The sequence below is a fragment of the Dendrobium catenatum genome, unplaced genomic scaffold, assembly GCF_001605985.2.
Source record: "Dendrobium catenatum unplaced genomic scaffold, ASM160598v2 fragScaff_scaffold_68, whole genome shotgun sequence".
NCBI lineage: Eukaryota > Viridiplantae > Streptophyta > Magnoliopsida > Asparagales > Orchidaceae > Dendrobium > Dendrobium catenatum.
Genome location: NW_021318530.1, coordinates 7451 through 20622, shown reverse-complemented (window position 1 = coordinate 20622; position 13172 = coordinate 7451). Strand labels below are relative to the sequence as shown.

Genomic DNA, 13172 nt, shown 5'->3' with positions numbered 1-13172 from the left:
ATAGATTGTGTTGTAAGATTGCTAACTGCACCAAATACAAACCATCAAATTAAAGGACATGCAATACTCCTTTCACAAATATTTGGCAAAAAAGCAAAAATATCTTTGTAAGAAGCATAGTGAATTCTATGAAGATAACAAGTAAAGCGGGAATACTTTACCTCACTATCACTGTTAACTGCATAAAACATAGTGCAAAAATAACAAGCATCTTGACGAAATTAAGAATTAACTCAATATCATGCTGTAGCTGGAAGAGTCTCGTAAAAATAATTAGTTTTAATATTATTTTAAGAGATAATCTATTAATTTTTATTCTCATTATTAAATAGGGAAATTTATTAAATACAAATAACTAACCAATCATACCCTACTATATGCCCTCTAATAATTAAGAAGAATTTTCAAAATATTTAATGATTAGCTTACCTTGACTTCCTAAGCCTAATGCAATAATTTATCATCTTTAAATAATTACACATATAACCTCTCCCATCCAAATAAAACTCCAACTTATCTCCCTCAACACAAATACTCAATCTTTCCTCCTCCCATGGCTCCCTTACTCCACACGCACCAAATCCATCCCCGCGCTGTCTTAAACCGCCTCCACTTCCTTCTCTACTCCTTATCCCTCCTCCTCCTCCTCCACCACCACACCACCACCCCCTCCTCCTTCCTCCTCCTCCTCGCCGACATCTTCCTCGCCTTCATGTGGCTCCTATCCCAAGGCTTCCGCTGGCGCCCCGTTCGCCGCTGGGAGTTTCCCGAACTACTCTCGAAAGTCACAGCAAGCAAGGATTTTCCTGCTTTAGACGTCTTCATCTGCACCGCCGACCCCTATAAGGAGCCGCCGGTGGGCGTGGCGAGCACCGCCCTCTCCGCTCTAGCCTTTGACTACCCTTCTGATCGCTTATCTGTATATGTTTCCGATGATGGAGGTTCAGACCTCACGCTCTTTGCCTTCTTCGAAGCCGCTAAATTTGCTAGGTGTTGGCTACCGTTTTGCAGAGAGAATGGAGTCATGGAGAGGTCCCCTGAAGCTTACTTCCAGTCCGGTGGTTGCGATGGAGAAGCAGAGGAAATGAAGGTATGGTGGCTTGCTCTTTTCGTTCTCTATGTTGATAGAATTAATATTCTCTTGGCCATATGTAATATATAATTAAGAAATATATATTATAAATTTATAATATAGGCTGTTTGTTTTTTAGAAGGTTATAAATATTTTAAAAATATTGATGTTCTGTTTATATATAAAAAAAAAGACAAAAGAATTGAAATATGTAGATTTCATTATAATATCATCAAATTAAATTTGTGTTCAAAATTCATTAGATTTGATCGATTTGCAAAGATATTATAAATTATTTATCATTTTTGTGACCAACATCTTAGACATGCTCATGCTGTCAGCTACACACCACCTTCCACCATCATGTCACCACTAGGAGAAATTATTCTGTTGAGTTATCAGATGCCGTCCGGAGGCGAATCAGGATGCGCCGCGTCTTGTTTTTGCTATGTACCGAGTGACGTGGCAAATTCTGATTTACCTCCGAACGATCCGGTGACTGCACAGAATAATTTCCCCATCACTAGCCACATTCGCTTGCTACCAGCCTACACTACCACCGATCACTGCCCATCACCTTTTATCGTTCACCATCATAGTCATCATTGATATATTCAACTACAGCCGACCATGGGTCGTCGCCACTTGCCATCATCCCCACTAGCTATCAACCAATGGCTATTACCATGCATTCATCTTACTTTAGGTCAAAAAAATAATCACTTGCAATTATTTGCATTCATCCAAACCATTCAAAATGTTTTAAATATATAAAACTTATTTTATAGTATATTCCATTTTATTGCATTTCATTTTTAGCAAACCACACAATTTCATAAGAAAAACATAAATAATATTAAAATATCACTTTTTTTTAATTAAAAATCCCATATAATAATGTCGAACATTTAAATATATTTCAATTAAAACTTTTAATTTTTTAATTAGCTGGAATATATTTCTCGCTCCTCTTTTGCTCTTCCGTGATCGTTGATTTTGAAAAATATTGAATACGACAAAAGAAGAAAAGGGAATCTGAGATCGCTCATCCAAAATACTATTTTGTTGCTTACCACAATTATTGATCAGATGAGACAAAAAAAAGCGAGGACTGATTGAACTGAGTTTCTATTGCAAAAAAAGTAATTTTTTGAAGGATAAAAAATCTCAAACGCCTTCCATAGCTTTTAGGCGATTAAGCCCACTCAATGAGCAGAGCTCTATGAGTTAACTAATTAAATTTACACGAATCTTAAAGCATATATGAGTTGACAACTTTAAAAATTTAAATTGGGGTAATCCAAACTCCAATTTCAGTAAATTTATATTTAAATTAAACGTCACGAAGAGTACTTAAACACAAAAACATCAAAATACGTTCAATCCAAGCCCAGATGCATCCAAATTGGAGGGCTGAAACATATTCGAAAGGTTCAAAGTATAAATTGGATGATCATATGATTTCCAAATATAGCAGACTTATAGTCAAATCAAGCTGCGTGATGAGACGAGTCAAATGAGCATAAGATTGCTTAATTGCGCTAATTGCAGAAACACCTTGTTTTCTTCCTACTCCCCTCACTAACCTCTTTTACATACATAACATTTAAGATAAATGATAGCAAAAATACCAGATGTCATTATGAAAACTTCACATGATTTCTATTTGATTAGTTCTCCCACGAGATCTCATTTTGACTTCTTTGTCATTGTGCTTTGTAAGTTGTAGGTCACATCACCAACTTCATATGGATTTGGTTCAATCTCCACTTGCACACATCATTGATCACTCATGATCTTTGAATGATGTTGGCCCCATTAATGTTCTTCCTAATGAAATCTCAATGTTCTAGTGATATTCCAATATGAATTTCTAGCATCTTCATCATTGACCTTTAAATGCCACCTTTCTCGTCATCAATGTCACGATCTGAGTCAATACAACATGTATACTCTAATGGGTCATACCATATTAAATGCATGACTAATCATTTATCAAAAATCTTTCACTACAAAGACTTATTTTGTAATCATTTTAATTCACATAGAGAGCCACTAAAATTTACCAATATAAATATAAAATATAATCTAGAATATAAAAATTCAAATCTATTCATGTCAAAACATATATACAATAATCATGATGCATTATCTATTTATGTAATACATTTCTATCATGATTATAAAATATTTTGTCTATCATATAAAAGGGAATACCTCTACAGCAATAATTATTTCTCTATATACTCTATTGGTCAGTTACCCTTCTCATATATTTTCATGAGAAATACCAGGTCGAGTGCAAGACCAATAATTTATCCAAAATCTTTTATTATAGAGATTTTTTATCATTTTAATTCACATACATAGCTACTAAAATTCATCAATAGAAAAATAAAACATCATTCAAAATATAAATATTCCGATTTAATCATTTCAAAATATATATACAATAATCATGATTCGTCATCCGATTATCAAAATTCATTTCTATTATGATTATAAAAGAGTATTTCTATTGTATAAAAGGGAATTACTTTAAAGCAATAATTCTCTCTCTATCTTCTCTATTGGTTATTTACCCTTCTCTGAAGCATATAAACAAACAAAGTGAGCATACAACTCAATAGGTTGCACATAACCTACAATTGTATTCAATGTGAAGAAAGTAAATCAATGTGGTTTAATTATCAATTAATCATTAAATCTAATCTTATGTTGAATCAACATCATTCCATGCTTATCATTACACCTATATTATGAATGCAAGTATGATGAAATTCATAATGTGGGGATCATATATTCATGTTAGTTCTAATAATAATTTCCTATAATCATATCAATATTTATGCATGTCATATCAATCTATCATGCATGTAGATCATTTTATATAATCTCAATATAGTCATTTATTAATTTCTTCTACATATTTATCTTATCTTTCTTAGAATTTATGTCTCAAATACAAAAATATCGGTGAAGCCTCAACATGATCATGTCATATTTAAAATGAATAGATCTATAACATACTAAATGTTATATGGTGAGTACTCACTAGAAATCAAGATATCACAAATTTTACATTTTTTTTATCATTTTATATCACAAATCTCTTACAAAAAGTTAAATCACAGAAGATTAGCATAGGGTAATGTTCTCCTACTTTGGAGAGGAACAATTTTTCTAACTGGCTCAATGGATGGAACCAGCTAGGTTTCTTCAAACCTAGCTTTGTCTCCCTTTCTTCTTCTCTCTTCTCCTATTCTCCTTCACATTCATCTTCTCTTCTCTCCCGACCATATAAATGGGGTAAGAGCATAGGGGCATGAGGGTTCAAATATTTATATTAAAACTTTTAAAAGTGATTAGCATTGTGGTGCATGTTATCCTACCAAGTATTGCTATGCTCCCAAGGATTTCTAATTCCTTAAAATGTTCATGTACCCAACACCTCAAAATTGTAGTGACACTCCCCCTACCCCGCAACACTCTCAAGTGTTGTTCACCAAAGAGAGGTAGACATCACCACATATTTGAATGACTAATGCTGAATTGCTCCAAGTGCCTTAATGTTCTTCCATTATATAGAGAACTCATCACCCCAATGCTTCCCACACCAACACCACAGAGCTCCCCATGCCAACGCCAAAACACCATTAAGAGAAAACGTGTCATTATAAATTTTTCTTTTCAAATTTAACTCATGAGTTCCTTTTTTAAAATTTTCAAATGTCAGCGCCAATCATACTTAAAATTCTTATTACGTCTTATTCAGATTAACATGTACTCCAATAATTAAAAAAGTGAGTATTACAAGCATTGAAATCTAGTCACGTCTTCGACACTTCTTCGTTGTCTAGAGTTTCAAGAAATTGCACTACCAGCATTACAACATGTATGGTAAGTTGAGCAAAATAGTTAAATTTAAGTGCTAAATTTATAAAAAGAATAATTTTAGATGTTATGTATGTAAATCATCTTAAAATATATTATTAATCATTCAGCCAACTTAATTATATATGTTATTCATATTGAATATTAAACCATAAGAGACTATATTCTTACAAATGTGCATTTTCTTGTTAGTTATGATATTTTCTCCAACCTTTTAGACCATATACTTATATGTCTCAGGTGATGTTCGAAAGCCTTAAAGAAAGAGTGGATTGTGCTATGGAAAAAGGTTATGTCGGCCTCAACTTAGTGAACTCTCCCGAGGAGAAGGAAATTTTCAAGACATGGAAAAACTTCACTCGCAAAGACCATCCTTCAGTAATCCAGGTTCTGTAAAAAGAATTATTTAGCATTTTTTTTTCTAATTTTTTTTACATTTTATTAATTAAACAATCTATTGGTAGCTTTATTAGACATAATTTATACTTCAACTTGGTAAATGAGGAGACAATGTAGGAGTAGTTAGGTCTTGCCTTAGTGTTCAATGGAATAGGGCTGAGTATGGACTTCCAAGAAAGAGCCCTTGTAACAACTATAGTTGACTCCTAGGATATGATGAGCTTTACTAAAGAATCTATAAGAGTATTATTTGATGGTGTCCTCATTCCTTGCAAATTTCATACAGGTGGGTAGAATCCATTATGATTTTTAATTTGGAATGAATTAATGTTCAATAAAGAGCATGAAGAGTTTAACAAGAAGGTGTGAACATTAATGCCACAAGGGAGGAGTAGATCTATGCCTTGGCTTGACCTTTAAGAGTAACCAATAAAGCTTGGCAAACAAGCATATGAGATGCATATTGAGGGTCCCTAATATGTGATAGTTGCTACTTAAAGGTCTTATAACGTAGATGATTATTTTTATAGGAAAACATCATATTTGAAAATACTATATGTATTTTAAAAATTTTCCCTTTCAAATCAGTCTAACATCAGCTTTCTTATAGTTATCGTACTCAAGTAGGTCAAATTATATATATATAAAATGATTCTCAAAGTCAATTTTTTGAATGAAGAATTCAAGCAAAAATGCAAATACGCTCAAAAATAGCAGTAAGTTATAGAATAAAAAGCAAAGCAATGCAAAGATTCTTTGGATAGCCATTCTATTTATTTTATTATTATTATTTTATTATTATTATTATTGGGTGTTTATACACTCCCACGTATTAATATTAAAAAATTGAGAGTACAAGTCCTTAGAGGGATCGATAAACTCCATGCTCAACGAGCACAATACAAAAAGAAAAAGATCTTAAGAGCCAAAGATCACTATCACTAACATAACAAAATTAATAAATGCAATAAAAGGAAGTAAAAATAGAGGTTGCAAGACCAAACCCAACCCAGCTCGAAGCTAAGATTAACATTCAGACTACAAAAAGAAAACTCCATAAATTGCATGAAAACCATCCAGATTCACCACCATCCAAAACCCTTTTATGATATTGAAGATGCAGGATGAATGACTTATTGATGAACAATTCTTCAATCTACTTTAAGTTAATAGAGATGTGAGATTCCTCTATATATCAAGTGTGATCGTACGATGATTAGATAATAACAACTTATGCGTAAAATATACCTCTTATTAGAGCATGAACAAATTGTCTTACTTCAAGGTAGTGCTATTTCATTTCAGAAGATGCTCACTATGATAAGTGTATAACATTTGTTCACTATAAGAGGAGGTTTTGACATTGAATTTATCATTACAGAATGAGATTGGCTTCATGTAAATATTGTGTTCATTATTATAATATTGTCATTAAGATGGCTTTACTATTTGTTCAACATTTTAGAATTGCTCATATCAATAAAAACAATGAGCTAACAGTAACTCATATAATATATTTTTATAGGTGAAAATTTAAAAATGAATAAAATTTATAGTTCCTAGCCTATTGAAATATTCCTTATTTTAGTTATGTTGATGAATTAAATTAATGTTTTTAATTTCCTTTAATCTAAAAAGATGGAATTATATTATAATAACTTATAGTACATTAGCTAGAGAATGTTCCTTTGGTTTTGATGGAGACCGGTTTTTGATGATGTGGTAGATTATGAAAGCAAATGCGTATTAATCCATGATTTGTGGTTTGTTGAGAAGCAATAATGGGCATAGGAAGTTAGTTGAAGATCATGAGAGTGAGGATTCAATGTTAGGATGATCTATTTATCAAAAATTTTTACAATTACAAGTAGATTTATAAAAGCTCAATATAAACTTTATTAATTTTGAACCATGAAAAGTAGAACTTGAAGCACATCATCATCATAATCATTATTTTAATCTAGGTTCTCTTGGAAAGAAAGAAGGACAAGGACATCACTGGCCATCCCCTCCCAAATTTGATCTATATCTCCAGGGAGAAACGCCCAGCTTCTCCTCACAACTTTAAGGCTGGAGCCCTCAATGCACTCGTTAGTCCTCATTACAACTTTCCTATTTTAAAATAATTCTGTTTGTGGCTTTCGAATTATTTTTACATTGAAAATATATGATAAATAATTTAAAAACTAGCATTTAAAAAGAAATGGAAGGAGAAGCTTATAGTACCTACAAGATAGCTAATTTGTATTAAAAACAAAACTTAAATTTAATTTCTTTTCTTGAAATAAAATAGTATTGTCTTAAATTTATTTTTCATGAACTATCATTCCTTTATGATCATTTTTTTCTTCCTGTTATAAAAATTGGTTTGTAAAAAATTCTCATGATTTTTTTGTGTGTTTTTTATATCAAAAAGCATGATAAGATCAAATCAAAATAGTTTATTGATCATAATTAAACATAAGATAATAATATAAAAACACCAAAATAATTATTTTACTTCTTTGATCAAATATGTAAGTTCATTCCTTAAAAATTTTAAATATATATATATTTTTTTATTTTCTTAAATTTTTAACAAAAATATATAACTTGCACCCCTTCATAACTTCAGTGATTAGAATTATAGTTATCTATTAAAAATATTGATAATATTTTAAAAATAATCAAAATATGCATTATTTAAAAAAATATATATATATGTCCTCTTTAAGAAAATAGTTATGATGATAGTCTATAAAATTCTTGAATCTATTTTGAAATAAATTTATTTTTTATTACACTCATTTTAAAATAAAATTAATGGCCTTAAGTATATACATTGTAATAAAAAAAATTGATCTTATATCCTTATTGTAATTTTTTTTCTTTTAAAAGATATTCCTATGCCACTGCCTACGTACCCCTTACTCTTCTTTTTGCATGCATGCAAAAGCTTCGAGTCTCTGAAACCATGACAAATGTGCCGTTGATCCTCACCTTAGATTGTGACATGTGTTCCAATGATCCTACTGCACCTCAAAGAGCTCTCTGTTACTTTCTGGACAAGGAATTTTCACCAAACCTTTCCTTTGTCCAATTTCAACAGAGATTTACTGGACTTAACAAAAATGATATTTATGGTGGTGAGTTCAGGTGGTTACTTACTCTTGGTGAACAAGGCTTAGATGGATTACAAGGTCCCAACTACATTGGAAAAGGATGCTTCTTCTCTCGTCGATCACTTTATAGTTCTCCTCCGGTGGCATTGCCTTCTTTTGATGAATTCAAAGTACAGAGTTGCTTGTTGAGCTCACAGCTTATTTTGCTGAAAGCTCATGAAGCAGCTAGTTCTGAATATGAGCATGGTCGTAAAGAGTGGGGTTCTCAGGTATGTGTAGTGTATGTTTCATTTCATTTTGAAAGTGTATACTCAAACAAGAAATATATATTCAGTTGAAATTATAAGATATTTATATAAAACTTACAAAACTTGTTGTCTAGAAATTGAATTTGACTATCTTGTAATTTTAATAAAATTTATCATTTTTTGTATATGTTTCGTAGTTGAATTTATATAGAGATTGATTAGGAAATCAAGATTTATTTGCTTATTTTTTATTTCAAATGTACGATATCTGGCAAAATATATATCATGAAGAGATTTTTTTTTTATTCAAAAAAATATTAAGGTCTTATAAAAGTTATAAAACAAAATTTTTTTATTACAAGACATGACAGACAACACTTAGAAGTTATTTCATAAGATAAAATATTTTAACAGTACTATAATTTGTACAAAATAACAAACTGCATATAAATGTTACTTCCACATACTTCTATTGAATTTTTTCAATTGACTTTAAGGCTTCATTTGGAAGGACTTTTTTAATTACTTTTTAAAGAAATTTTCTATTTCAAAATTTTAATTTTAAACTAAAATCTGCTTTAAGAAGTAGTAAAAAAAGTTGTTCCAAATGAAGCCTAAATATGTGCTACATATATATATCATCAATTTTTTCAAGTAGCTTTTATATAGATCACAATTTTCAATATGAATTTATTTAACCTGCATTATTATTAATACCCTGCTGGTTATAGATTGGGTTCAAGTATGGTTCTCTAGCGGAAGACTACTACACAGGTTACATATTACATTGTCAGGGATGGAGGTCTGTGTTTTGTAACCCCGACAGGCCAACCTTTCTCGGAGAATCACCCAAGAGTTTAGTTGAAGTAGTAAGTCAAAGCAAGAGATGGAATGTGGGTCTCTATCAGGTTTGTTTCTCTAGATATTGCCCTCTTTTCTATGGAAGCAGAAAGATTTCTTTGATGGCAGGATTCTGTTACATGTATTATGCATTATGGGGATGTTGGTGCATTCCATTAACCATATATGGTCTTCTTCCTCAATTGGCTTTATTTTACGGAAAATCTCTTTTCCCGAAGGTAAATATCATTTCTACTTTTACCTTCATATATGAAATTATATTATTATAAAGATAATAAATATACATAAATTAAATACCAATGTCATTCCTTTGTCTGGTTATTTATATAAGTCCCAAATCTAAACCTTGTTAATTGAGTTTGACTATAATCAAGGTTGATGAAGAATTCATCATCACATCTCAAAAGTGTAAATGGTAAAGTAGTAGAAGATAAAATCTAAGGCAATACACATTGATAATATAAAATAACTTGATTGTACAAGAAAAAGAATCATATATACAATCTTTGTCAAATGATAAACATATTATTTTGGTGTCTTAGCTTAAAATTGTCTCAATTTTCATAGGCCTCAGACCCGTGGTTTTTCCTATATGCCTACCTCTTCTTATCCACCTATGTCCAGAACCTCATCGAGTTCATGGAAGTCGGTGGATTAATCCATAGATGGTGGAGTGAGCAAAGAATGTGGTTGATCAAAGGCATCACATCTTCTACCTTTGGAACTTTGGATTTTATACTTAGTGAAATAGGGAACTCAGCCTCAGGATTCAACTTGACAAGCAAAGTTAAGAAAGAAGAAGAAAACATGCTATATGAAAATGGAAAGTTTGTCTTCAACACAGCTTCACCATTCTTTGTCTCAATGGGAACGATAGCCATTGTTAATGTCATCTCCTTCATTTTTGGATTCATAAAGGCTATGATAAGAGTTGGGGGGTTGAATGAGATGCTGATTCATATATTGCTTTCTGGATTCATTGTGACAAACTCGTGGCCTGTCTATGAGGCAATGCTCACTAAAAAGATGGTGGTAAAATGCCAGAAAGTGTTACTAAGGCCTCTATTTTGCTTTCCACTATATTATTTTGTCTTGGTAACTTCTACTTTACATAAAATGATTAGCTAGGTTAATGCTTTGTTACTTGCTTATGATTCAAGTATGAACAATGGAGTTTCTAATATATTTTATGATCGATACTATAGTTTCCAACTTGATAAAGGGGTTATATATGTGTACTTTCTATTGAATAAGTAATATGATTACATGAATAATGTACTATATGCAAAGTCTCCCGAACACCTAGACTTCTAGCACTGTCAATCAAATGCAACATCATCAACTTCATTGATCATTATTTAAAAAATAAACTAATAACTTTAAATTATTATAATGATTAATTATATTACTATAATTATTTATTTTCTGAATTAAACTTTAACTACTAAATATATTAAATTAACTATCTTGAATTAGAAATTAATTTTATGAATTATCATTCCTCATTCATTCCATTGCAACTAGAGATTTAAATGATAATGGAAAAGGGAGTGATAGCATGATTGAAAGCTTAGTAACTTTGTCCTTGTCTTTGTTTCTATGATAAATTTATTAAAAAATCTAAAAAAACTTTGTTCATAAAAAACTGATAAAAAACTAGTGATTGTCATAATAAAAGGTTTTTTGATACAGATTTGGAGTTCATTTTAGAACTAAGTCTCTTATTTAGCCAAAAAGTTAATCTAACTTTTTCATTACTTAATAAAATTTATCTTATAAATATTCCTAAAAAAATTTCTCACATAGTAATTTGATTTCTCTTTATCTAGCTAATATTCAATATGTTACAAATGTTTAAAATGTCTTTGACATTAACATCATAATGCACAAAAATTCATGAAAAATTTAACAATGTGAAAGATATTACAAATACTATATGATATGCAACAAATAATATAATTTTCAGTGCAATAAAATTAAAGGTCAATTTGATACTTCAATCATGCACAAAACTTCAGATATACCTCTAAAAAATCACCTGAACAACACTTTCCTCTAACTCTTATATCTTTAGGCACCTAAAAATAAAATTTTCTGCATCCAAAATCTCTCAATACCAATTTTGTTAAAATGATTTAAGAACTTCAAAACAAATAATGAGTATAATAATCAAGTGAAAAATAAATGTCAGTAGTAATCAATGAAAATAAAACCGATAAAGTGATGCTTTTGTGTCATAGCTAACAAAATATAGAAGAAACTCAGTTTGTTCTTATAGAATTCCATAAATATTCAGCAAGTGATCCAACAAATTCATCATCTGTACTTCAACAAAAAATTAAGTAATAACATGGTAGGAACTAACATAATTTAAAAACATAGCAATATGAAAGCAAATGTTTTTATAAAACTTCAACCAAAGAAAAATGAACTCCTTTCCAAAATGTACATTCGGGAAAAAACACATCTCTATTTTATTGATCTATATATTTCTAAAATTATATAACAATAATACAAAATTCATATCATATAAAAGGTGAATCACATGAGGGAAAATAACTCATGTAAGTGTAGTATCAAAAAAATAACCAATAATTATAAATCTTATAATATCATATGCTCCAAATGACCCAATTTAAAACAATTATAAGAACAACACAAAATTAGCTAAAATAATTCTACTACAAGAAAAAGCTTCATTATCCACAATCATGAATCATCAACATTAGTTTTTAATCAAAATGAACAAGCACATTCAATTTTATTTAAATCAAGCATGTAAACATTATTGATCCACTTTCCCTGCAAAACAATGTTATTATTTATGCTTGTGAAGCAAGTGTTTGCCGAGAATTTTATGATGAAGCCTTTATCGCATAGCTGGCTTATGCTGAGTAAGTTGTGTTTCAATCCATCTACAAGCAAAATATTTTCAATTAAAAGATTCTTGGAATTACCAATTATATCTACGCCCACCACTTTCGTGGTGGTGTTGTCTCTAAGAGTAACCTTTCCTCCAGCCTTGGCCTCCAGCGAAACGAATTGGCTAGCATCTCCAGTCATATGTCGTGAGCATCCGCTGTCCATGTACCACATACTCTCACGAGGCCTTTTGTGAGAGCAAACCTACAAAATCATCAAACATCAAATTTAGGAACCCAAACATGTTTGGGTCCCTTCTTATGGAAAGAAGAATGCAATGCATGTATGTTATGCTATGAATCATGCAACTTTGGTTTTCACACCCAATGTGTACTATGGTGAATAGTGCATGTGTGTGAGAATTGTCCTAACATGTCGTATGAATAACATCTAGCACCAGGAAAAGGATTTCTTAATTAGTTTGAGTTATAATGCCTCTTCCTAGGTTTTGACTTTAGATCAAATGTGTGTGTCGTCCAATTTTTCTCAAGTGCATTCAATTTTGCTTTAAACTTTAATTTAGCATTTTCTAAATCAACATCCAAACAATGCTTTTTATGCTCATATTCTTTTGTAGAAGCTTTAAAATCAGATTCAAGCGATGTGTAGGAAGCTTTCAAAGAATCATGCTCAATAATTAATTCATAATGCTTTTTATTTAAATCATTAAACTCA

At 30.8% G+C, this 13172-nt stretch overlaps 1 protein-coding gene across 1 annotated transcript; it reads left to right on the top strand.

Annotated features, from left to right (window-relative positions):
• The first annotated feature begins 533 nt into the window (after window positions 1–533).
• On the top strand, window positions 534–10789 carry LOC110099995 (cellulose synthase-like protein G3). The gene is given in 7 exon segments (XM_020827350.2): window positions 534–1090; window positions 5207–5353; window positions 7330–7455; window positions 8301–8735; window positions 9446–9793; window positions 10143–10596; window positions 10599–10789. Coding segments are annotated over 7 exon segments (2139 nt in total). The 5' UTR covers window positions 534–553; the 3' UTR covers window positions 10691–10789.
• Window positions 10790–13172: the final 2383 nt, after the last annotated feature.